Raw genomic sequence first — 26,688 nt, forward strand, 5'->3', positions numbered from 1 at the left:
GGTGGAAATATTAAAAAACCACGTGAAGGAAAAAGCAACAAGTGTTAGGGAACTTGAAAGACTTCACAGAAAATAAGATGATGCCTCTTCTGTAAAATGAGAACAATGACACCCCCCTTTTAGGATTATTGTGAAGATTAAAGAGATAATACATAAAGTTTTTAATACAGTTGCTGACACATGGTAGATATTCTACAAATGCTAACTAATGTTATTATTATATTATTATGGAGAGGTTTTATTGAATTGATGAATGACAATATATCCATTGATTACACTCAACAGAGACTGACTTCAGCTAATTTAAGCAAACAAAAACATTTGTTGGGGGCTAACTAGTGCTCACAGAATGTAAAGGAGAGTTTGACAACAGGCCCCGGGAAGCTCAGGGATTGCAGTTTAGTAATAGGAATTTAGTACGTCTCTTTGGGATGACCCAGCTTTAGCTGCCTTTTATCTTTGGGGGTCGCTGTTCAGAAGCAAAACTCTGATTAGCTGGGATTCTCTGCCCATCTCTGTGATGAGGGGACAGGTTTCCAAGACCAGCAGCCCACCAACTCATATGGAGTTGGGGAGGAGTAGGTCTAGGCCCTAAGGAAGGGATGCAGGGAGTGAGTGATACTCACCTCAGGCAGTATCAGAGTATTCCCCAAATCTGGTGATCCATTGATACCGATGCTGGAAGCAACCAGGCCAACTCCTGAAACACTCTCTGGGTGTTTCTTTTGTCCACAGAATCTTGAATGCTCTGCCTTATGACCAATGGCAACCCAACGTGACCATACCTATCTGACATTCTTCATGGAAATTTCTCTGGTTTCTCCATGTTTGTTATGATGGCTAAAACAAAGACTTTTGACTATTAAAATAGTAGAAGAAAGAAAACTTTTTGACCTTTGTATATGGAGTTTCTTTCCATATGTCCACCTTAATAATTTCTCATTTGTCAGCTCATGATCAGAGATTTGCTCTGGGATTTTATTATGGCTGTGTGTGTAGTCAAACCCTCCCTTCATCCGATTACTTATTATTTTAGCCTATACATGCTGCTGTGTATTTGACCTTGTTGAATCTCATCTTGTTTCTAGAATAACTTTTCAAGAATTCAGAGTCATTTCCATTTTACTCTAGTTTTTCAAAGTACTAAAATTAACAATTTTAACTTTTTTGCTTATGTGATTCTCCATTTCTGATAGGACTCATCAAAAGCAGAAAGATGTGACATTTCAGCGCAGACACTAGATTTAGGGACCAGCTGTCCAAGATAAAAGTTACAGCACTATCACAAGAAGAGTGTGACTTCGGGGCAAGCCGTTTACCATTTTTGAACTTCTGTTTTCCTGTTTATAGAGTCAGGACAATAGTAGCAGTTTGTCTGTGAGCTCCTAGAAGGACAGGGTTATTGTCAGGAAGTACAAATAAGATTGTATATGTGAATACATTATCAAATCAAATATGATGTATGTTACTATCACCACTATCATAATTATTATCATTTCCGATTTTCAGTGGAGGCTCCCAGAATTGTTTCCTTTAGAACTTTGTGCTGTCAGTGTTATTGTTGAAACAGTGACTCTTTCAAGTCAATATTAACTCTTCTAACTGGAATATGCATGAGACTTGCCATCTGGGATGCAATAAAAAACTTCAAAAACGACAGTATAGCTGTTATCTTCCTCTTATCTGTACGTCCTGACAAAGAAGAAAATTAAATTAGCGTGATAGTTTGATCTTCCCAGGATCATAATGTTCCTCATCAGCTCTTTTCAGGGTGATTTCAGACTTAACTGATGTGTTGGAATGTCTTGTCAAGTGGGTAAATTACTGTAATTTTCAAGGACATCGGTCTCTTGCTTTGCTCTTTTCCAAGCCTGAGGAAAAGACTCCTGTGCTTTTAACCATTCAGAAATTAAAGCTAGTGGTTCGGCAGGTGTGCCTGCCAAACCACTTACCTTGTTTTTCAAGACATGATCAGGCTGTGCAAATTTTGAATATGCAGATTCCAAGCTGCAAGACTGGGATTTTTAAAATAAATAAGTAAATAAATAAATAAATAATGTAAAAAGGCATTTCAGTGTAGCCAGCTTCCCTGTGCATTAAAAGTTAAAAATTATTTATTAAAATAAGTTATAAGAATTATCTCATGTTTTGTTTAGGTTGGCTTTTCATCACAGCTGAAATATGCCTTACCACATGATTTTCTAAAGAGGGAAGAAGAAATCGAAACGAAAAATTAAAACTTTTCAAGTTTTATTATTTTTCCTTTTCTTCTTGGTATTAATGTAGTTTTCTCTGGATCTGCCTAACACACACACACACACACACAGAATTTTATTTTGTTACATTTTGTGATCATTGCTATAAGGCCCTCAGTAGATCTGTTAGCCATCATGCAAGTTAGCACATTACATGCAGGTATGTGTGTTTGGTCTCTCCATGTCCTCCTCCTCTGTGTCTTCTCTCACCTGTTTCTGTGTGTTTTGCATAATATTGCACAGTGAGCTCATTTCTAACATTAAATTTAATAGACTGGCTGATGTTCAGTGCACATTAGCCTATTGCTGTGCAGTCACTGCAGCCCGTGGTGGTAATCCTGCAAAGCATTGCTGATGGCATTTCTGCCTGCTGGAAAGACCCTGGCCTGTGATCCTTTGCACTGTTGTACCCTTAGGATGAATTTTGTGTATTCCTTATGCTTTAGTCAGCAACTCTAGCCACCCTTTATTATAGTCATTCATTCCAATAATTATTTTTCTTTTTTTATTTAAGATTGTACTTTTTAAGTAATCTCTACACCTAATATGAGGCTCAAAGTCACAACCCCAAGATCAAGAGTCGCATGCTGCACTGACTGAGCCAGCCAGGCTCCCCCATTCCAACAAATTCTCATTAGGCTGCTACTGTTAGTAGCTTTGCCTCAAGCCAGTAGCTGTAAAACTTACTCTTACCTTCATGGGCATCCGTTCTTGTGTTGTCACCACCAGCCTTCTTCCATTCTGTCCTCCCATGCCCCAATCACACCCTTTCGCCCACTAGGTTTCCCAGGAATGGGGCTTATCTATACTAGCGATGTCTAATGTCTATTAGTAATTGGCCACTGATGACCCATCTGGTGACCTGTCTCTAGCCACCATTGCAATCGGGAGTCTCTGAGTTGTGTTTACTGTGTTGAGCTTATTATTAGTTGTTCTTAGCCGTACCTCTACAGAGAATCTAAGTTGTAGATACAGGAAGTGGTGGCCACATAATTTTTTGTGTTTGTTCTAACATAGATAATAAGCACTGGAGTCAGACTGCTCTGTATTTTCATCTTCACCCACTATTTCCTAGCTTCCCAAATGTCAGTTTCCTCTTCTCTAAAGTGGGGATAGTAACAGTACCTGTCTCAGTCACTGGGAAGGATTAAGTGAGCTCACATGCATGAAGTTCTTAGCATAGTTCTTGGCACTTGGTAAACAGTGAGTTATGGGACCTCTTTCTGGACTTAAATCACTTTTGTGGGGCACTGTAGACTGGGGAGAGGGTAGGCTTTGCAGAAGGTATAACTGATAAGCTATGTCTTAGAGGATAAGAAGGAGTTAGCGTCCCAGTGGGTGAAGAAGGGGAAGGAATCCCGGCAGTAGTATGCTTAAGAGCTATAAGAAGGCAAGCTTATTTGTGAAAATTGCATATCGTTTACTGTGAATGAAGGGTGAGCTAAAAGTGGGAGGTGGGAGGAGGTGAGGCAGGAAAGATGACCAAGAACAGATCACAGAGAACCATGTAGAGCTCATGGAGGAGTTTAAACTCGATCCTCCATCACTCTCTCCATCCACATAATCTGGTTCCTCTGTTAAACAGTCACAGAAACATCTTTAAGAGTAGCAACAGCAAAAAGGGGGAAGAGGGCAGTGACTTGGCCTCAAATGAACTGGCCTCTCTTTAAAAGCTAATATTCCTCCTCGAGAATACTATATTAATTAAACATGTGCCTTGCGAGATTCATTATTGTTTTACTTGTGTTCCCTGTTGGTTGTCTCATTCATTAATCTGCTGATTAGTAACCCTGAACTCTTGTATCTCCCCACCCCCTTTTTGGCATTCCCTTTTTAATATACTATGCTGTTCCCCCTGGGACGTCAACTCCAGGACCCGTCCCTGGCCTGCTCGTGTTTGTTTTCTTTGCCCCTTGTGCCTGCCTCTGCTATAACATTTGTAGTATGTGTTAAGTAATCCTTAAGGTAACATTTTTATTATGTCATAAAAAGTGCATGGCAAATATATTATAACTCATGGACTTTGTTTAAAAATGAACGGATAATTTATTGAGTGTGTTACATGAGCCTTGCTCCCCTCCCCATTTCAGCTGAGACTCGCTGCTCATTTAGCCTAGCCTCCTATTGAGTGCTCCCGCCCTGTGACATGCTGGGAAAGCAGACCCATGGTTGGCTAAAAATGACATCATAGTTTATGTACTCAATAAAAATTTAATTAAGTCATTACAGGAATTGCAGTCATCATTTAACCCTCTGATTTCTTCTGTTTAGTTTATTATTAAACATTCAGTAATACCAGTCACCAAATCCTGATGGCTTATAAAATATCTGCATGAATTTTAATAGCTTAAATAAATGGGAAAATATGAGTAACTGATATAAAAGGAACCTTTTCCTTGTGGTGGTGCTGTATGTATGGGTTTTTATGAAAAGCAAAGCATTATGGAAAGGATAAGAGTTTACTGAGAGAACAGCCCAACACTATCTGGGAGGAGTTTCTCATTCGGTTTGTCCATCCGTGTATTCATCACGAGTAGGGTGCTCCGTCCAGAATCATCTGGCAGTGGGGACACTAGAATCTGCAGGTCAACAAACAAAAGCTTAAGTGTGGGAATATCCAGCTCCCCTTGGCCGCTGGGCTGGCTAGGAGGGCCCAGTGTGGTGAGTCCCGTAGTTCAGGAAGCTGTTCTCACTCACCCTCACCTGTTGCCTGCAGATCACGTGTCTGCACTGATCGAGCTTCCACCCTGTTCCAGGAAGGGCCTTTTTCATGATCTAATCCAGCCTGGGTGATGATATCTGAAAGCCATTCCTGGCTGTGGCTGCTTGCCATCTCTCAGCTAGAGGGGAGAGGGAGAGGCAGCTTACAGGTCACTGGAGTTAGACTATAGGACCAGAGGTGGTTGAGCCTTGCTCATAGGGAATTCTCCCCTTGCTTTCCATTCTTCTGGGGTCATAGCCAGCCAGAATGCAGGTGCATCCCAAGAGGAGAAAGTGTGTTTGTATGTTACTGGACCTTGCTGGAAACTGAGGTTTGCAGATTAATGTGTTGCTGGTCTCTAGAAATGTCCTACAGATGGTGAAGCAGGTAAAGCATTTGTCTAGAATCAGGTTCCGATCCTGGCCCTCCAGTATCTTTCTGTGTGACCTCTGGCAAGTTCCATATGCCTTTTTGGGTCTCAGTTCACCATTTCTTCGGAGGGATTGAACTAGTTGATCTCTGAAGACCCTTCCAGCTCTAAAGCTTACTAGGTAGATGCAACACATAAACTAAGTGTGCTAAGCAGGTTCAGTGCCTGGTTGCCTCTGAGAGATGCTCTTGCCTTTCTGTGATGTCTCTGACGTCCGTTTGTGGCTCTGATTCTTCTTGCAGGATGAGAAGAATAACTTGTACGGGAGTAGGGAGAGCCCCAGAATGGCTCTCAGCAGGTCTGGGTTGTAGTCCCATCATCGCACTTCAGAAGGAATGAACTCTGTCTCTGGCTTGTTTCTGGACTCTGCATTTCACCCGGCCCATTCTGGAAGATGGTGCAGTAACAAGTTAGGCAATATCTATCGTTGAAATTTCAGAAACGTGCAAGGTATTCAAGCAGCAAAAAAGGGGAAATAAACAAAAGGGTGTCATCGGATAGAACATGTTATGCGTGGCACTCAGGCCCTTGTAAGGATTCAGTCATCAGCATGCCAGTCTCAAGTCCTGCTCTGGGCCACGCCCTGGACCAGGTGTCTGTTGGGGGTGTAAGGTTAATCAGAGTTCCTTTGAGTAGCTTACAGACTAGTGGAGAGACAGGTACATACATGGCTCTAAACCGTGTTGTGCATCCAGGAGGAAGAGTGTGGACAGAGCTCTAGGAACATAAAGGCCGGAGGTCTGATTTGGCCTGGGTTCAAGGTAGGGGGGAAAGGTCATGGATTGTACGACCAGCTGCATCCAATCTCACATTTTCCAGTCTTGAGCTGGGCTGTTCTCTCTTCCTTTTTGAAAATTATCTCTGACTATTGGAACTGGTTTTGGTTTTCTGTAAACAAACCAGAAGGTATTACTCATAATTCATTGCATTTGCAGAGCATGTTACGGCTTATGGAGGCTTTCAGCATACACTGTTGAATTAATGAATGAATGCATGTTAATTCAATTGCTGTATAAACCAGCACTGTGTGTAGTGCATTTGAAAAGCAAGGAAATAGATTATTTTGACTTGCCCAATATCACATCCTTTGTATACAGCAGAATTAGAACTTGAACCAGGTCGTCTGACCGAACCCAGGTCCTTTCACTACTCCTTTCTGCTCTTCTTCAGAGACCAGTTATGAACCACAGGATTAAATCATTCAGTCTTTGGTATATGATACAAAGTAAAATCATCCTTCTGGAGGCAGGAAGCTGATGGAACGGAAGGCACATGGACTTTGGACTCAGACTGAGCTGGATGCTGGTCTCCGCTCTGTCACTAATTTGCTGTGGGACCTGGGGCCAGTTACTTCACCTGCCTGCGGCTGTTGTCTCTGTCCATAAAAATGTGACTGAAGCACACCTACCCTCTGAGTTCCAGTGAGCTAGAGGCGAGGATAGCCATAAAGCACATGGGCCATACTGGGTCCTCAGTAAATGGAGGGGATGACAGTGGCGTGGTTATAGTCCAAGTTGTTAAGGACAAAGCTTATCCTCCACATAACGTTCCTAATAACTTGGTTGTTTCTAAAACCTGTCAGTTTAAATATCCAGTGAGTCCTTCCTTATGTCCTGTACATTACACCAGACTTTCTGCTGGGATCCCAGAGAGGAATGAAACATGTCCTGGGCTTTTAAACATCGTCCTAAAGGTCTGGAGGTCAGAGTTTTACCCTACTGAAGGTGTTGACTGAACTCTATAGTCCAGACTCTGAAGGCCCACCTGGCTGTTCTCTGAGAGAAGTTCTACCTGGGAGTCCATGGTCTCCCTGGAATTATATTTCAAAACAGTCTCTTAAGATTAACAGTCATACTGGGGACCTGGGTGGCTCAGTGGGTTAAAGCCTCTGCCTTTGACTCAGGTCTTGATCCCAGGGTCCTGGGATCGAGCCCCGCATCGGGCTCTCTGCTCAGCAGGGAGTCTGCTTTCTCCTCTCTCTTTGCCTGTCTCTCTGTGATCCTTGTCTGTCAAATAAATAAATAAAATCTTAAAAAAAAAAAAAGATTAACAGTCTTACTACTTTAGCCTGGCTTATTCTCTTCTCTTCTCTTCATAGCCTCGGGGGCTCTCCATTCTCCTCAGCATCTCACTTAGGGTCCTGCCTCTCTGCCTCCTCTTCACATCTCCTGACAACTTCCTTCTGTCTTTCACCACCACAAGCTTCTTTGAGTAACCCTTAGATGTTTCCTAACCTGGTCCCAGCATACCTTTCCAGTGTTCCTGCCCATTCACCTTCCCTGGCACTCCCCAAACATGTCCTTTCCTGCCTCTACCTTGGCACACCTTGCTCTCTTGGTCTAGAATGTCCTCTCTTCTCCAAGGTCCACCTAAGTGTTACCTCCTGGAGAACTCTTCGCCTGCTCCCAGAGCAGAGATCATTTGTACTAAAATTCATTTATTACTCACCACTTTTGGGATAGAATTTGAGGCAACATATTACAGTTTAATTATTTTTTACATGTTTGTTTTTCCGTACTAGACTGTGTGCTCCTTCAGCTAAGAAACCATGTCTTACACTTTGTGTTCTGTAGGGTCTAGCACAAAGCCTGACATGTACTTGGGGCTCAGCTCATTAAACTGAGTTACTGCTTTGTGTAATTTGGGATCAAAACCTGAAAGAAGCTGTCAAATTGGGGAGAGTCCTGGCAGATCAGGGAAATGGAACTAGCAGTTTGACCTGTTTGGGGCCTTCTCTCTTTGTTTTTTTACTAAGAATCTGTGATAGTTTAGAGGCAAAAATAATTTTTGTTTTTCTCCCCCTTTTTTCATACTTTTGTTTTTGTCATTTTGTTTCTATAGGTTAATTCTTATATCCTGAAGAAGAACATGATCCTTATGACAAATAATTTCTATGCAGCAATCTTGGGATATGATGAGGTAAGAGCATTTGCCAAGCCTTAAGCAGAACATTGGCTTTCCCCAACAAAGACCTTTCTTTTTTTTTTTTTTTTTTTTTTTTTAATTTAAATTTTCATTAGTGAACACCCAGTGTAGTATTGGTTTCTGGAGTGGAATTCAGGGAATCATCACTTACACAGAAAGACTTTTGATGAGAAACTCTGAGGGAACCTTCAGGGGACATTGTCACTACCCTACCATTACGGCTTAGAATTTATTTCCTCATCTTCATTGACTTGGCAATAGGAATGACTATGCCCAGCAGTTTGGAAAAGAGGGCACGATAGAATATGGTCAGATCATTCAACTTCTAGTATTTATTGAGTCCTTGTGGGGTGCTGGATGTAGGAACAAAGGCAAATCAGTCACAGTTTCAGCCTCTAGAGATGGGAAGACTGCATGGGCTGCCAGACAGATCATACACTTTTGTGGCTTTCATTATAAAAGCAGTACATACTCATTTCAAAAACTCATAAAACTGCACATAAGTGGTTGAAGTAAATAGAAGGCCCCTTTCCTGTCCTGCCCCACTCCCTGTCCCAGAGGAAAACTTTGTTAATAGTTTATTGGGTGTCCTTCCAGACGTTATGTTTGCATACACAGGCACCTACGTATTTTCTTTACACAATGGAAGTTACACTGCATACACTATTTTTTCACTGAACAATATATTTTAGGCCTCCTTATACATCAGAACATTTAGATCTCATTTTTTTTCATTGTACAATATACATAACATCAAATACCACTTTTAAGTGCACATTTTAGTGGTCTGCAGTCCATTCACATTTTTGAGTGACTGTCCCCACCACCCACCTCCAGAATTTCTTCCATCTTCCCAAACTGAAGCTCTTGTACCCATTAAACCTTTACTCTTCCCTCAGCCTCTTCCTAGCCCCTGGTAACCACCACCTTCTCCTTTCTGCCTCTGTGAATTTGAATACTCTGAGTATCCCATGTGAGTAGAATCATATGGGTTTTATTCTTTTGTGACTGGCTTACTTCACTTAGCATAATGTCCTCAGGGTTCACCCATGTGGTAGCATCCCATCTCATCTTTCTCTCCCCACTATTATTATGGAAATTTCAAACACATCAAAAAGGTAAAAGAATGGTGTAATGAGCACCTGTATGCACACTTCCGGGGTTCATCATACCTCATCTTTTTAATAAAACATGGGCTTTTCTGCTCATTTTGTGGTGACTTCCAGATTTAATGCAAGCACCACCCCTTCTGCAAAACAGGCCTAGAACTTCCCCAGGCTCAGCTCCTTTCACCTGCTCTGGACTCCACCGTACTCACTACACTAGTGTTAACTGTCACCCTGGCTGGGTGGGGAATCCTTCTGGGTGGTGGCACTGTCTACTGTGTTTGCATTTCTCTTGCCTGGCATGTGGTAAGTCAGGAATGAGGAAGGGAGGAAAGGCATAAAGGATGAAAGTATGGAGCTGGAGTTCAGGCTGGAGGAAGTGTTATTAGTCTGAAGATAATAATTAAAGCCAGGAGATAAGCTTACAAAAATAGGACTAGTTAAAATTGAGGTTTCCTGATTCTCAGTCCACCACATATTTGTAGAAAACAGGAAGGTTTATGGGAGAGCAGTTTAGCAATTGCATACACACGTGTCATCGATTTAACATGAGCTTGGCGGGCATGGGACAGGAGTTGAGAAACACCGCTTCCATCTACACATTAATTGTTAAATTAGATACATTCTGACTTCAGAAACCTTACAGTGTATAGGAAAATGAGGCTTAGGGGGCACCTGGGCGGCTCAGTGGGTTGGGCCTCTGCCTTTGGCTCAGGTCATGAGCTCAGGGTCCTGGAATCAAGCCCCAAGTTGGCTCTCTGCTCGGTGGGGAACCTGCTTCCCCCCGGCCCCACCTGTCTCTCAACCTACTTGTGATCTCTCTGTCAAATAAATAAAAAAAAAATCTAAAAAAAAAAAAAAAAGGCTTAGAATTGAAGAAATAGAATTCTCTATTAGCTGGCATTTGGTTGAGGACTTCACTGCAGCTGGCTCCACTGATTCCTTTCACCAGTGTTAATAATGTTCTGAATTGTGTGTCTTTTCTGTCCCTTCCATCCCAGTCCATCCTGGCGGGGCCATCTTAGAAACACACCTAATGGCAAGAGTCACCTGGGGAGCTCTTCGAATCTGATTCTTGAGCACCTCTCTGAAGATTCCAGGTCAATAGGAGCGGGGCCTGGTGTTTAGCAAGCACCTCTTGTGTGACTCTTTAGAGTGGGAAGGTTTGGGAAATACACTAATTACCTGGGATACTTTTTTAGAAATACCACTTGTTTGGGCCCTGTCTACCCAAAGTTCTATATCAACTGTAGAGTTAATATTAACTGTAGAGTTCTATATTAACTGTAAAGTTCCTCAGGTAATTCTAATGCGCATGCAGATCACGGTAGGTAAAATTCGGATTCTGACTCAGCAAGTCTGGGGTGAGGCCTGAGATTCTGCATGGCGAACAAGCTGCAGGTGACTCGGCGCCTCCATTCTGTAGGCCGCACTGGGAGTCATGGGTTCTAGAGCTGTGCTGTCCAAGACGAGCCACGGGTGGTTCTTTTCGGTTGTTGTCGTCAGTGCGGGGCTTGAACTCACGATCCTGAGATCAAGACCTGAGCTGAGATCAAGAGTGAGAAGCTTGGGGCGCCCGGGTGTCTCAGTGAGTTAAAGCCTCTGCCTTCAGCTCAGGTCATGATCCCAGGGTCCTGGGATGAGCCCCGAGTCAGGCTTTCTGCTCAGCGGGGAGCCTGCTTCCCTTCCTCTCTCTCTGCCTGCCTCTCTGCCTACTTGTGCTCTCTGTCTGTCAAATAAATAAATAAATAATCTTAAAAAAAAAAAAAAAAAGAGTGAGAAGCTTAACTGACTGAGCCACCCAGATGCCCCCACATGTGGCTATTTTGGTTTCAAGTCCTTAAATAAAATTGAAATCTGAGCCGCACTGGTTACATTTCAGGGGCTCAATAGCTCTATGTGGCTGGTGGCTGCTGTGCTGGACTGTGTGGCTGTCAAGCATTTCCGTCATCCCAGAAAGTTCACTTGGACAATGCCATTCTTTAGCCCCCTTTTCCTAGAATGTTGCTTGGGTTGTGTCCTTACCCTGGCCACTTTGGGAACCTTCCTATTTTCTACTACATTAAGTCCCAAATTCCTCCATGGAATTTCCAGGCCTTCTTTCAAATGTCCCCATTGTGACATGTCCTATCCACTGTTATCTCCCCTTGCTTTTGAGTGTGTAACCTTCTTTTCCAAGTGAGGCCATTTGCCCCACTGCCCCACAGATGTGCTGTGCCTGCTGGAAGCTCTCCTGGGCAAGTAAGTTTGGAGCACAGTGGCCGAGTCCGTCAGCTTTGGACCTGGCACCTTGTAGGCACTCTCTTTGTAAATGTTCAGTGAACCAGTGTAGTCTCTCTTGCTTAAAATGTAGCTCTCCAGATATTCTCCACTTTTAAAGTCCCCTTTCTCCTAATGCTTTCCGTGACCTCTCTAGATCTGTGTTTGTTTACTCTGAATATCAGCCTCATCCACCCATCCATCCATCCATCCATTGAACAGGTATAAAGTGCTTACCATAGGGGATGCGCTGGGAATATATTGGTGAATAAGACAAACATGGTGTGGTTCTTTGCCACTGGAGCTTACCTTCTAATGGGGAGATAGACAGTAAACAGGTAAGCAAGCAAATATCTAGTTAGGGATACAATGTCGTAGCAGCTAAGACAAAAGAATGAGGAGCCAACCGTGTCCAGTCTATCTTGGGAGCCTCCCTCTACCGATGGGCAGTTGTTCACTCTGTAGGACTTGATCCTGTGCTGGTGGGCACTAGCTTGTTTCTTCAACTAGATGGCAAGCTGCCCGTGAGCTGAGACCGTTTTGCTGTGATTCTGTTCTCAGCGTCACGCTAAGCACGTAATGGTGTCACAAATCAGTCTCCTCTGAGACTGCCACTCCAAACCTCAACCATAACTGGGACCCTCAAGGCACAGGCTTCCTCCCAATTACTCCAGACCTAGGTGTCTTAATCTCCGGAAGGATGTGTTTTTTTTGTGTGTCGTGAGGGAAAATAAGCAGGCCCCCCTAGTCGATTATGGAAACATTGCTATGCAAACTAATATTTGGCTTCCAAGCACCATTTTTCCTTTCCCGATTTCTCTCTCTCAGACCAGTCTCCCATTTGTTTTCACTGACTTACTTGCAGTTTGGTGGAAAGAAGGCTGAAGTTGGGCTCGTTGATTTATTCAGCCATTTTTTATTGCACCCCCCACTCTATGCCAGGTACTATGTCCTAAATAGAGCTGGTCAGGCACCGTCCCTTGACCTCACCAGTGCATTCTGGTCCTGAGTCTGCTGCCAATTAGCTAGATGACCTCTAAGCCTCTGTGTACTTATCTTCCAAATGGGGATAATAATATCTATTCTTCTGGCAAATGTAGTCATTAGGAGCCAGGTGTGTGAAGGAACGGGCAGCCTGGAACAGTCAGGTGTTATCACTGTTGATCTGAGTCCTGAGTCATCCTTTTCTTTCCGACTGATGGTGGACTTGCCCCTTCCCAGCCGTCTCCCCCATTGCCAGAGGTGCCTGCTTGCAGCAGGCCGTGGCTCCCAGGGCTTTCGCTGTCCTGCGCTCTGTGTTCATTCTCTAGGTCCTTATGACACCCGCTCCCACTGCCGGTCCTTCCCATGCAGCACACGTGGGTCACTGCCAGCAGCTCCACTTGTGCCCAGGGCACTTCAGACACAGGCAGGCTGTTGTGTTAGCAAATAGCTTGGAGAACGGTGATGTGCCTGAGCTTGTTCTTGGGCCCTGTCCCCATCTGCCAGAGAAGCTGGTTTTCCTGACTCAGCCATTGTGCCAGCACAGTCTCTTAAGCCGGGAAATCAGAGGGATGTTTAGCAGGGGGCATTTGGACCAGGTTGGCTGTTTTTCCACCAAACTGTCAGCACCCCATCCTGGACTTGGCCCGTCGTGGCAGCAGGCCTGGAGTCAGACCTCACATGCCACCGTGTCCCAGAGGCCAGTGAACAACATCACACTGAAGGCATGATCTGGGGTCTTCAGAGCCTGTGACGGCCGTGATCTCTGAATTCACACAACAGCACTGTGGGCTGGGTCTTACTGTGCTTGTTTGGCTCATGAGGAACTGAGGCTCAGGAAGGGCTGGTGGCTTTCCAAGGGCCACACAGCTGTCAAGTGACAGAGCTGCCGTCTGAACCTAGGTGGTCTGATCCCTAGATCTCACTGTTGGTTCAGCTGTAGCCACAGCGGCCTGCCAAAGCAAGCTCCTGATTCTTGCATCTGACATGCTACATGTAACAGAATGCCTGTACATGATCTCACTTTTATAATGCAAAGATGCTGTATGTGGAGCAAGCACTTCGGTCTCTGTTTCATAGATGATTAGTGAATTGTCCGCCACCTCTCAGCTTGGTAGTGGCCGAGCCAGGTCTTGACCGGCCTTCTGATTTATAAGTCGGTGCTTTGTCTGGTTCCACATTAGCATGGCACCCGGACAGAGCAGCTTCTTGGGGCCTTTCCCTTCAGTCGCCCTCCCATCCCCTCCCCTTCCCTTAGAGGTCCAAACTAGAAAATGGCCCTAGTCCATGGCCCAGGTGCTGATTAGTCTCTGTGATACTTGATATCTGTTCCTTCTCAACAGAGCCCTCCTCCGTGCTGCAAAAGACAACGTTAGACATACACACATGCACACGGGCTCGGTGCATTCCTCTGGCCTGTGGCAGTCCTGCTAAACAGCCTGTTCCTCCACTTGAGGCAGGGCCAGCCGTGGCCAGCCCAGAGATGGGTGACAGTGAGGCCAAGGTGCCTGGTTTCCTCTCCCTCAGAGCCAGCTGCCTTGCAGAGATGTGCCTTTGGACTAGGAAAAAGGTGCAGTCTATGCCCACCTCTGTTTCTGGGGAAAAAATACCCACCCACAATACTCTGTGCCCATTCCTTGCAGATAGCGGTAGGAACTCTGTATCACCATTTCTCTTCTTGGCTTCACAGGTATTGCTGGGTCATGTACGATGTGGGAGAGTCTTGGGAGCTGTGGCCTGGGAGGGCAGCCAGACATGAACCCCATCTCTGCGTTAATCTTAGCCACTCACTCAGCCCCTCTGGCTTCCATGTCCTTCCTCTGCGTAAAATGAATGAGTTGGACCAGATGCTGAAGACCCTTGTGCTCTACCACGTAGCTGCCCTGTTTTCTCTCTTGTAGTGTCTGTAAGGTCTTTCCAGTCCGATTCTGTGGTTGCCAGCATGTTCACACTATCCCCAACTTTTGTAGGTATGGCTCTGCCAGACTCCCTGGAAGACAAGTTACACTCTATTTTCCAGGGGATCCTTTCAGATGACCATGGGCTGGCTGCTGCACTCTGGAGAACCTTCTTCAACCAGAAATGTGAAGACCCCCGGCAGCTTGAATTGTTGGTGGAGTATGTGAGGAAACAGGTGAGCAGCCCTACCTCTCACCTCCAGAGGCTCACAGAAAGCAGGTCTTTCTGAGGTCTGGAGATGCTGGACTTTCAGAGGATTGTGAGAGGTCGAGTTCCCAGAGGCCAGTCTGAGGGAATTCTGACCACATCCTGTCAGCAGCAGTGCTTGTGAAGAACACCTTCTGTGTGTCCGTCTAGCCGTGAGCTGGGCTGGGAGAGGGAATGGGGTAGAAGCAGCAGCTCTGAGGAGTCTGCTCTCACAAACTTAGGCATTCATTCACTACCTGTTTTTTGATTTGCCTGTTACGTGCCCAGTGCTGTGCAAGACCCCGGACACACACAGTCTTGTAGGATATGGGAATGGGGTACAGTGTAGTTGCCCACTGTAGCCCCCTCTTTCCCCACTTTGAAGCTCCAAGGTTCATGTTTCCTGCTCCCGATTTCTAGCAGGACTGGGCTCCAGGCGGCATTCCACGGGCGTCCCTCGAGACTCTCCCCGAAGTGCTAGCCACAATCAAGTAGGGTCCTCCTGCTTCATTCACCACCCCCTCATCCGCCAGGGCTCCCTGACACCAGAGTTTCTAAGAGAACTCCAGAGTGGGGACTGCTTAACTAAATCATTTTCCTTGAAACCATGGCTACCTCAGTCCTTAATCTCTCTGTCCCCCTGATCCTGTACTGATGGGAAACCCATACTTTATAGATGAGTGAGCTGAGTGGCAGAGAAGAGGAATATAGAGGCTTTTCCAGGGTCTCCCAGTGAGTCAGCCCGCACAGCTGGCCTACAACCCCAAGTCGGTGATTCATGTAGCCACTAGAGGCCTTAGCTGCTCCAGACGGCTCATCAGCTCAGGCTGTCCCATGAGTCACACCTTTGCTTCATGGGCCTGGCCCTGGAGCTGAAGGGGCCTCACCCCACAGTTATTCTCTTACTCACCTGTGTCCACGGCCTTCAAGCTTTCAACAGCCAAGAAGGGGAAGGCCAGGCCCTAGCTCTTAGGGAGAAGATAGGGCCAGCAGGAGCAGCTTGCTGATTGCTGGAAAAACCACACAGTAGGGCTCTTCAGACCCAGAGGGCAGAGAACCCCAGAAGCCAGGACTTCTGTTTGACCATTCTTCAGATCTGCCAGAGCTGGGAGAAAGCACTGTGGCCAGAGGACTCCACCCACGGAGAGCTCTTAAGACTCACACTGTTGACTGGCCTCACCGTCAGACACAAGTAGCAGTTGGCAAAGCAAATGCAAAAGCAAAGCAAATGGTTTTTTGAGAGACTGGCTTAACTTTTCCATTTGCCATGGTGGGCTTGTGCCAGGGGCCACAGCAAGAGCAGAGCTGGGACTTCTCCGAGAGCCCCAAAAGAAGGGACTGTACACCAATCCCTTAGGAGTCCCCATATTGTCCAGTGAGAGGCAGGCAATACAGAAACAGTGATGGGGCTCTCTTAGGAAAGCAGGGAGCTTTGATGGGGACCTGGTCCTGTCAGCAGAGCTTCTGAATATGTGCTGTGCCGGGGACTCTGTTGAGAAAGCAGAGATTCATAGGACCCAGACCTGCCCTCAAGCCAGCTCATGGTTTGGTGAGGAGAACAGTCAGGCACAAGGCTAATAACCCTGGCATAAGTCAGTCTGTGAGGTGATACAGGTAGGAACAAAATACTGTGAAAGGCCGAAGAAAGGCAAGACTATGAGTGAGCAGATCAGGAAAGACCAGGAAGCTGGGCCCTCGGCAGACTAGTCCTGCACCGCCATGATCCTGGTTGGTCTGGTGGGTAGCCCAAGGGCCAGTCAGAGGTTATGCCGGGATTTTCAACACAGAAGATGGGCAGAGAGGTGGCATGAGGCACAGAAATGGAGTTGTCGGAAAGAGGAATGTATTTTAGGCAAGGTATTGGGCCCGTTGCTCTCCTTGTATTGGAAGACAGCAGGACATGTGGAAATCTAGACCTGAGGTGTATGTGAGAGACGGGTTGAGTTCAAGGGTCAGCAGCCTGAAGGTGACAGAACAGGAGTGAAGGAATTCTTGGAAGAGGGAGAAGATCCAAGGAACTAGGATGAGGCCTCTGACTCCTTCCTGCCCCTTTCCTCCCAAACGCCTTCTCACCCCACAGTGGAGATTCATCTTTGTGCATCCAGAGCCCATTCCTGATGTGACCCAGCCCTCCCCTTGATTTGGCCTGTCCACTAGAAAGCCTTTCTCATTCTGCTGTTCTTACTAGCAGCAGCCGGGGAATCCTCCCAGAGACTTGGCCACTCATTAGATCACCTGCCTCTTGCTGAACCGCTTAGCCTCACCTCCCCTGCAGCTGCTCTCCGTTCTCCATTGCAGGAAAACTCCCCCCAGCCAGCCTCGTGGGTGAAGCTGGATCCACTGGTCTGCATGGAAGCCCGCTAACTGTGGGGTCAGAGCTCAGTAGAGGCATACATATTTAAAATAAAAAGTTCCAGTGACTACAGTGTACATGTACTGTATCGTTTAATCTCTTCATGAGTCCTGTGAGGTGCAGGTTCCTGTCCCCTCTCTCAGACAGGGAAACTTAAAGCTCAGAGAAGGGAATTGGTTCACCGTGAGTAACACCACCACCCTGAATGGACAGATAAAACTCACATACACATCCCAAGGACATGTCTCCCCCACTATAGACACCCTAGAAAGTTCTTGCAGTCCACAGAGTCGGGGCTCGTGTGTCTTTCTGTTCAAGGGCATAACGGGGAGTTCCCTAAAGTCTTCCCCATGAGGTGCCCCAGTAACTCATTTCTTCCAACCCACTGTAATAGTCTGGATGATCAGAGACCTGCTGTCCTGGGAGCTGGGATGGTTGGACCCAATCCCCCAAAGCCCCTCCCCGTCCTCACCATTCGAAGGCTGTTTCCTTAATGCCGTCTTACGCCTCTCCTGCCCTTGTCCTTGTCCTCTGTTTCCCGCTCCCTCTGATGCAGATGCAGTACTTGGACTCCATGAATGGGGAGGATCTGCTGCTGACAGGGGAGGTGAGCTGGCGCCCTCTTGTGGAGAAGAATCCTCAGAGCATCCTGAGGCCTCATTCCCCGACTTATAACGACGAGGGTCTTTGATGGGCTGGTGTATCTGCACAGCTGGCCAGCTGGCTTTGAGGAACTGCCAGGAGAGAGGTGCTTGTTTGGCTCAGAACCCTGCAGAAAGTGGCCTGAACTGACCTGTGAACAGCATCTGTCAAATACCTGGCCCCATTTGCATTGATTTTCCTCTTAGTTTGCCCAGGAGTCTGACCTGGTGGGGTACAATGCTGGGAAAACCCTTAGCTCTTCTGAGGTATCCTCCCCCTCAGGAGAAGCCTGGAGCAAGAGCTCCCCAGCACACTCTCCTCTGGTCCCCTCCAGTAACGATGTGATTGACAGCTTTCCCCAAAGGCCGCAGAGGGATGGGGATAGGTTAGCAAGGGGACACTTCCACCAAGAGCCCACCATGGCCAAGAGGCAGTTTGGCGTGCTGCTGAGTCAAGACGGGTAACCATGCTCTGTCCTCCGGCTTTGAGCCATGGGGTTGAGTTGGCCATTAAAAGAAAGAGATTTATCTCTACCATGGCTCTTCTTTATTCCCGGGTTTTTAGAAACTTACCTGAGATGGCAGTTGCCATGAGCTGAGGACCGCCCCCCAGCTCAGTCAGAGACAGGCGGGCGAGAGGGTCTGCTGCTGCTTTTGTCTCCAGTTCATGGAGATGTCCCTGTTCTGGCCAAACCATAGCCTTGCCAGGCTCCATCGTCTGGGACCCAGAAGCCCTGGGGCTTGTCACATCCTGCGTCATTTGGAAAGAAGCCCCAAGAACACTTCCCCACTGAATGAGGGGAGGAACATGCTTGTCTTTCCTCTCTTGACTCCCTTTATGTGAGATACTGAGGAGAAGAAGAGATCCTTTCTGGCTTCTTTGTACCAACCCAGGGCCCAGCCCCATGCCCAGCTTTCTAGCCCCATCCCAGCTTCTGGAGCATGTGCTGCAGAGCCAGCTTAGTCTGTGCACTTGGGGGTCAGTCCCCTCCTTCCCGAGTGTGGGTCAGCTCTTGGGGGACTTTCTTTGAATTAAAGACAGGGGGCGGGGAACCATAGTGCCCCTCCTTCCCCCATCAAACTTCCTTCATTTAACTTGCTATAAAATGAGTCATATAAAGAAATTCTATATGGGTGAGGTATATCCCACTTCTGTGAAAACATTACAAATCAGACCGCCTTCTCTGAGTTTATTTAAGATGCTTTTGTTGAGAGCGGAGTTCTAGAGTGAAGCCCCCTCTGTGTGTGTGAGATAGTAACACCTTGTAACTCATTACAGCTGGGCACTATTTACATAAACCAGAGTTGAGCCAGGCAGGAATTTGCTGATTAATTTATTTTTAATGGAGTGAAGTATACCATGCACCAAAATAAACTTTACTGTGTGTACCTAACTGCTCCTGGAATGGATGGAAAAATTAATGGAACAGATTTTGGCTCCCAGCTCCACACATTAATTCATATATAAAAGTTATTTGAGCCTTAACCCGTTTGCTGCCCAGGGCAGCTCCCCAGCCACAGATCCCAGCCCACAGCACAGTTCAGCTACTGGGCTTGCTGGAGAATCATGGAACTGCAGATTGAGAAGAAACTTTAGAGGTCACGAAGTCCAGCCTGGGTCCAGAACTTGACTCTCCTTCTCAACATCCCGGTTGGCCTCTGTCCACAAAGGCCATTTATGAATACATCTGCCTGCAGAGCCCGGTCGTGTCTCTGTAAGCTGAGTACTCGTCAGACAGCGCAACTTGTAACGCGGAGCTGCGTTTGAAAGAACCGAATTGGAGCTCTCAGGTCGGGGATGTCCCAAAGCCCTCACTTCCAGACTGTTGGCGTCTTTCACCCACTACACAGCCTCCTTTCCCCTTTAAGATACAATCCAGGCTCCTGGAGGCTGCCAGGCTCATCTTAATTTGACCTGTTCTTGTGTCTGAGTCTCGAATTCTTTTCTTCTCTAACCAAACTGGACCACTTGGGGTTACCTGAAGTGATCACCCTGTATGTTTCCTCTACCTGGAATCCTTGCGTCCCCATCTGACTAGAGAAACCCCATGTGTGTGCGCATACCTACCTCCCCAACCCAGCCTTTTCCGCCCCAGAGGCGAACTGTGGCTGACCTCCCCACCCTCCTTCCTGTGCTGTGAGCTCCTTCAGAGCGGGCACTGTGTTTGGGTCAGTCACCTTTGTTTTTCTAGCACCCCAGGAGCGCCTGGCTCACAATAGGCATCAGTATAGGCTTGGACAAATGAAAGAAGGAATGCATGATTAGATCATCCTTCGATTATCAGTACAAGCCCCACGAAAAAGTCCCTTTCTGGATCATTCTCTGACCTGCAGTTCAGCTTATTTTAATAATTCAGTACAAAGTACCTCCACTGGCCTTTGCATAGGCACGAAAGCTAAATGTTCATTCTGTAGCTACATGTTTTTCTTTCTCTCTCTTAAGTAATCTCCACACCAACGTGGGGCTCAAACTCGAAACCTGCAGACCAAAAGTCTCATGCTCCACTGACGGGGCCAGCAAGGCGTCCCTGTAGCTATACATGTTTCTACTGTAAATTGTTATTACACAAAACAAGTGAAGGACATTTTTTGCCCTCAGGGAGATTGCTCTTTAGAAATAATTTTGTCATTTATTTTTACTTCCAGAAAGGATCACAGCAAATCAAAAGACACAGTTATAGTAAAAGTACAACATGATTAGAACAAAGTTTAAAAGATAAGATGCAAGTATTGGGAGGTGGGAAAGGGAAATAATCATGTCAGAAAACCTGTACCGCTAATAACCAATTCTCATGGGATTTTTTGGGTAATTTATAAAGTAGTTTCAAGATAGTATCTCAGTGGTCCTGTAAAATAGGTATCCTCATCATTCTTAACCCCTTTCCACAGGTGAGGGTACCAAGGCTCAGGTTATCCAGCCTCAGGAAGAGGGGCCCAGTGTGCCCCAGTCCCCATCTTCCAACCCCAGGGCCCTTGCTCTCTCCCCATCCCACACTGCCCCCCACAGGTCAGCAAGGAAATCTGCAACCAAGTATAATCCAGCAGAAATGGGAGTCAAGGTTCTAAGCATTCTCATTGTGACATAAAGGAAAGTATACTTATTCACCAGAAGAAATGTTTCAGAGAAGAATGTATTATAGGGATGTGAAATGAGAAACACCAAACACTGCAGTGAATAATATCTCTAAGATTTCAGTTTTGCCTATAACTTTGAGAACCATAAATGATTGCTGTTTCTTACCTCAAGCTGAGATTAAAGCCAAGGCCCCAGTTCAGCCAGTATTTTTTGCATTTCTGTTCTGTCAGACACTGCTTGGTATTTTTACTTGTTTTAATCTTCAGTGACAAATCTGTGCGGTGTTACTAAGCTCCTCTTTCATTGAGGGAAATTACATGAAGCTTGGGGCGGGGGGCAGATTGACTCTGCATGCAGAGCTCCCGAGTCCAGTGCGCTTAGTTTCAGAGAAGGAGTACTGGATGGAGAAAAGGACCATGTGCTACACAGTTAAAAAGTGAAAGGACGCCTTCAGTGATACTCCACCTACATGGGCTTGTGTGGACACATTCTTGTACTAATAGAAAAAATCAGAACAAGGGGGTTAGACCTCAGAAGAGCCTCGAAGGGAGTCGGGACATAGAGGATGGGCAAGGTTTAGGTAGGTGGAAAGAAAAACAGGAAATGGGGAGCTGCCTGGGGGAAGGCACAGAATAGGAAGCTTCTTCAGACTCAAGTGGACCAGCTGAGTGGTTTGTTAAGGGCAGAAAAGGTTGCAGGAGAGCTGGGTGGGGCCACGAGTCTGGGGAAAGCTGGGTAACTCTGAAGCTGGCAGGCATTCTGGGTAAGGACAGAGACCTGCTGGGGGTGAAGATGTACAGCCGTGTGCAAGGTAGATCGGCTCAGTCAGGAACCAGCTATCTAGGCTTAAGGGGCTGGGGGGTGATTGTAGGAATTCAGAGGGAAGCTCAACCCCCCGAGACATTGCAGAGAAATCCTGGGGACTTTGATACCTCCCTGCACATGCAGCCTGAAGAAAGCCATCTGGAGCTCTCCTGGGAACCAACCAGGAGATGGCAATGTCAGGCAGAAGACGGAAGCTCAAAAAAAAAAAAAAGCAAAGCCCTGTACTGTGTTTTTTCCAAGTGCCACATTATGCTATGGGATAGACAGGGCGGGGATTATTGCCCCCATCATGCAATAGGGGAACAGGTCCACTGAGAAGCCACCGCAAACTGGTACAAGGTGACCCTGTAGCAAAGCTGACCAGTCTCCTGTCTTGAGCCCTACTCCATTGCTTTTGGTGTGTGTTGGTTGTATCTGTATGGGAGCCAGTCTGGTGGAAGGTGCCCCAGGGAGGGCAAGAGAGGAGCTGGATGTCAGGGGTTGATTAGGGTGGAGGGGCTAAGGACTTTGGCTTTGCCTTTCATGTAGAAGGGGCACTTGAAGTCACAAAAATGGATGAGCTCCCAGAGGTGAAATGTAGAGGGCTGGCCAGGGACTAGGATGGGTGTGGGAGAAAGCATCCCAGGGTGGGTGGTGTGGGGACAGGAGGGTAGGTGGTTGGGGAGAAGTAGGAAGAGCAGGAACCAGCACAGGAAGTAGAGGCTGTAGTAGAAGTCAAGGGAGAGGAAGCTTCCAGGAGGAGGACGTTCTTAATGCTGCATGCTGCAGAGTTGGGGCCAGGGAGTAAGTGACTGAGGCTCGGGCCTTAGAATATTACAAGAACAAGACTTTTTGAGAGAATACAGAGATTGCAAAGGGTTGAGAAGGCACGGTATGGCAGTGGCTGTGGTATCTTAGTAGGCGCCTAGCTGAAAAAAAATGGAGAAAAATTGGGCAGGAGTTAGGAGAGTAGGGTAAGAACTGTACTTTTTTTGCAGCATGGAAGAAGGCTGAAGATGTGCATGGGGGTGAGGAGGCCCTGACCAAATGTAAAGCACTCAGTGGAGTAGGAGACCCCGTAAATGTTAGGAATCATTAGATCCCTTTGGAAGTGGGAGCCTGGCCTTGAGAACAAGGGCCTGGCTTTGGAGGGGAGGAGGGAACTTTTTCCTATGACCAGAGATTGGAGCCAGATAGGGACAAGGGATTTCTGAGGTGAGGGCTGGGGGGGAAAGACCAGTCCATGCTGGTCTCGATGCCCAGGGAACCTAGAATTATCGGCCATTGAGGTGAAGGGGAAAGGAAGGCGGGGTAGGGGGAGCTAGCAGGTCTGTGGGCAGAGAACAAGACAGTCCCAAAACGTTTGAACTCTTCCCTTGGGAGCAGTCCTCCCGTACTTACTCTGGTTCTGCCCTCTTATAGCCATCCCACAGCATCCCACTATGCCTTACCCACCCCCACCACTGGGTTTGGGCTTAGGGAGGGGTAAGCCAAGCCCCTGGCCATGATCCTGTGCCCATTCACCCCTGCCCCTGTGTTAACCAGCCATCACAAATCATCTGTGGCTTCCAGAAGACTTCCCTCAAGCCATGGCGGTGAACCTTTTCACTACTAAGAGGAGAGAAGGTCCTAGAGATCCTGACTGGAGAATTCCCAGGAAGGGAGTCTTCAAGTACTGACCTGTAATATCAAAAAGTGATGGCGGGGGGAGGTGATGGAATATATGAGTGCTAGAAGAGACTTGGAGACCTCCAGCCCAGCCTTCTTAACATCACACATGGGAGGCTGTGGTCCTGAGAGGCTCACTCAAGTATTCACAGTTGTGAACCAGAGCCACAGGCCTGTGCTGGCTTGTTTCTTCCCTAAATTTATCTCTCTCTGTTGACAGAAATGGCTCCTTCACCTCCCAGTCACCATCAGAGAAAAAGCCTGCCGCAGGGCTGTACCCTCGTTGGGGATGCGGAGGTGGAGACATGGTTCCTCTAAGGTTCTAGAATGGGTCATGAGCTCTAAACCTCAAAGCACTTGGTTTATACCTTGGCTTAACCTGTGGCTTATAATTATTTATGAGTCTTCCTTCCCCACTAAACTGTGAGTTCCTCCAGGGCAGAGACCAAGTCTTACTCATCTTTTTGGGACCACAGTGCTGGCCTAAAAGAGGCATTAAATACATGTTGGATGAACTGGATGGACAGAGGGAGAGGAGGGGTGGGGATAGGATGGGGAGGGTGAGGAAGCTAGACCAGTAATGTTGGGGGCTTAAGAGATCATTAGATAATATCTCCTCCCAAGTTCAAAATGAACTGAGAAATAAGACATAAGAGACAGACAGACATGAAAACTGGTTTTTTACCAATATTTCTGACAAGGCTGATTAAAGAATGTAGTTTTTACTCTGGTCAAATGTGGTTGTTAATAACCTTCTAAAACTTGGGGTGCCTGGGTGGCTCAGTTAGCTGATTGTCCAGCTCTTGATTTCAGCTTAGGTCATGACCTCGGGTTTGTGGGATTGAGCCCCAGCGTCAGGCTCTATGCTCAGCCAGGAGTCTGCTTCTCTCCTCCTTTCCCTCTGCCCCTCCCCTGGCTCTTGTGCACGGGCACTCTCTTGTCTAAAATGAGTAAATAAGGGGCACCTGGGTGGCTCCGTGGGCTAAGCCTCTGCCTTTGGCTCAGGTCATGATCTCAGGGTCCTGGAATCGAGCCCCGCATCAGGCTCTTTGCTCAGCAGGTCGTCTGCTTTCCCTTCTCTCTCTGCCTGCCTCTGACTACTTCTGATCTCTGTCATATAAATAAATAAAATCTTAAAAAGTTTTAAAATGAAGTAAATCTTTATTTTTTAAAAAAAGATTTTATTTATCTGACAGAGCACAAGCAGGTGGAACGGCAGGCAGAGGGAGAGGGAGAAGCGGGCTCTCCGACGAGCAGAGAGCCTGATGCGGGACTCGATCCCAGAACCCTGGGATCATGACCTGAGCAGAAGGCAGAGGGTTAACTGACTGAGCTACCCAGGCGCCCCTAAATCTTAAAAAAAACCCCCAAAAACCTCTTAAAACTAACCATGCTCGCCTCCACACCCCCCAAAGAGCAGACCTCTCCCTCCTCGTTACAGGGACAGAACTTCCTCTAAAAGTTTACCTTGTAGATCAATGAAGAATATGCTGTCTTTGCCTACAACCGAACAAAAAAAGAGAGAAGGGGTTGGGGGCGGAGCAGAAAGATCCAGCCACCTTCCATGCCCAGCCTCCTCCCTTGGACTAGCAGGCTGAGTGAAGAGAAAGGGGTGGGGGGCAGTCCTCTCACACCTCCCCCTCCAGGAAGGTAGAGTGGGAGTTCCCTCCCTGTATGGGAACACTAGTGGGGACAAGTCTCCCCCAATCAGATGGGATAGGTGAATGAATGGCTAGAGGGGGGTTGAGGGAAGGAAGACGCCATCATCACAAGGTTTGCAGGCTAGAACCCAGACATAGCGACCTGTCCAAGATAGAATGCCCAAATCCTCATTCCTGTGATCTGCCTGCCAGAATGCTCATCTGTGTAGGAGAGTGAGGAGAGGACCTTGCCTCCTCTGAGCCGGAAAAAGAGACCAAATCTCAGGGGCGCCTGGGTGGCTCAGGTCTGCTCTGCTTTCAGCTCAGGTCATGACCCCAGGGTCCTGGGATCGAGTCCCTCATCAGGCTCTCTGCTCAGCAGGGAGCCTGATTTCCTTCCTCTCTCTCTGCCTGCCTCTCTGCCTACTTGTGATCTCTGTCTGTCAAATAAATTAAAAAAAAATTTTATATAAAAAAAAAAAGGCCAAATCTCAAGAGCCACACTCCACTGACACAGCCAGAGGGCCATGTTCACATTCAGAGCAGGCCTTCGGTCTAGAAAGGGCAGCAACTGACAAGGGGAGCGCCTCTGGTTGCTGCTTCATGTGTCTTCAGGCCCCCACCAAGCACCCATCCTTTCAAGGCCTGAGAAAGCTCTCGAGTCCAGCACGTACTGAACTGAACTCTCAGGCACTTACCATAGAAGAGCCCATTTATTCCTCGCAAAGACCTGGTGAAAGAGGTGATGTTGGTCCCATTTTACAGATTAAGCCAAGGTGACTCAAGAGTTGTGATTGTTCAAGGTACCCATTAGGTTCCAGAGGGGTGGGCGTGGGGGCTCCTGAAGGCCTGTGCGGTGCTCGAGAACAGAGGACCACACCCACCTGGGTTGTTTCTGGAAGTCTAGTGCTTCGGGCCACTCTCCGCCTGGGGGGCTACTTGGTAAATAATCCTAAAACACAGCTCTAGGAATCTTGCCAGCCTTGCACCATGGTCTGTACAATGAGAGCCAACAACTTTGCTGGGCCCTCTGCAGAGTGTGGCTCCAGATGGCCTTTCCCACAGCCGCCATCATCCTTCACAGCCGTGCCCTCGCCCCGCTAGTCCTCCTCCTGGGAATGCCCTGCTTGTCATTTTGCACAACTTCCAGTCTTTCTCATCCTTTGCTATCTAGCTCAGGGACCCCTCACCGCATGTTCCTGGGTCTTCACTCCCACGTCACTTCACCTTGATTGAAGGGATTTGGGCGCACCATGGCTCTTCTATCCCTGGCGGCTCGACCCGGGAATGTTGTCTCCAGTGACCCAGAAGTGCCACATGAAATGTATGTGGCAGTGTTGGCATTGGAGCAGCCTGCAACTGACCATCTACAGCCCATCCCCTGCTCCTACCATCCCTAATGTGACAATCACCTGTCCAGGTACCTCTTGGCTTATAGGAGACAACAGACAGGGTGTCTGGGTGGTTCAGTCATTAAGCGTCTGCCTTTGGCTCAGGTCATGATCCCAGGGTCCTGGGATAGAGCCCCGCATCGGGCTTCTGGCTCCATGGGAAACCTGCTTCTCCCCCTCCCTCTCCCTCTTGTGTTCCCTTTCTTTCGCTGTGTGTCGCTCTCAAATAAATAAGTAAAATCTTAACCAAAAAAAAAAAAAAAAAAAAGACAACAGACAGGGCTAAATGGCCCCCAGGATGGCAGAATGATGC

At 47.2% G+C, this 26,688-nt stretch overlaps 1 protein-coding gene across 2 annotated transcripts in view; it reads left to right on the forward strand.

The window, feature by feature from the left end:
• The window catches only part of LOC116868473 (ubiquinol-cytochrome-c reductase complex assembly factor 1), a 96,414-nt gene extending 77,224 nt beyond the window's left edge, over nt 1-19,190 (forward strand). For both annotated transcript variants that reach the window (XM_032858798.1, XM_032858800.1), the window contains exons 8-10: nt 8,228-8,305; nt 14,678-14,791; nt 17,712-19,190. In XM_032858798.1, coding sequence (XP_032714689.1) covers nt 8,228-8,305; nt 14,678-14,791; nt 17,712-17,846 — 327 coding nt within the window. In that variant the 3' untranslated portion in view covers nt 17,847-19,190. The remainder of the gene's footprint in view (nt 1-8,227; nt 8,306-14,677; nt 14,792-17,711) is intronic.
• The last annotated feature ends 7,498 nt before the right edge of the window (nt 19,191-26,688 follow it).

Source organism: Lontra canadensis, unplaced genomic scaffold, assembly GCF_010015895.1.
Source record: "Lontra canadensis isolate GAN:19392208 unplaced genomic scaffold, GSC_riverotter_1.0 scaffold16, whole genome shotgun sequence".
NCBI lineage: Eukaryota > Metazoa > Chordata > Mammalia > Carnivora > Mustelidae > Lontra > Lontra canadensis.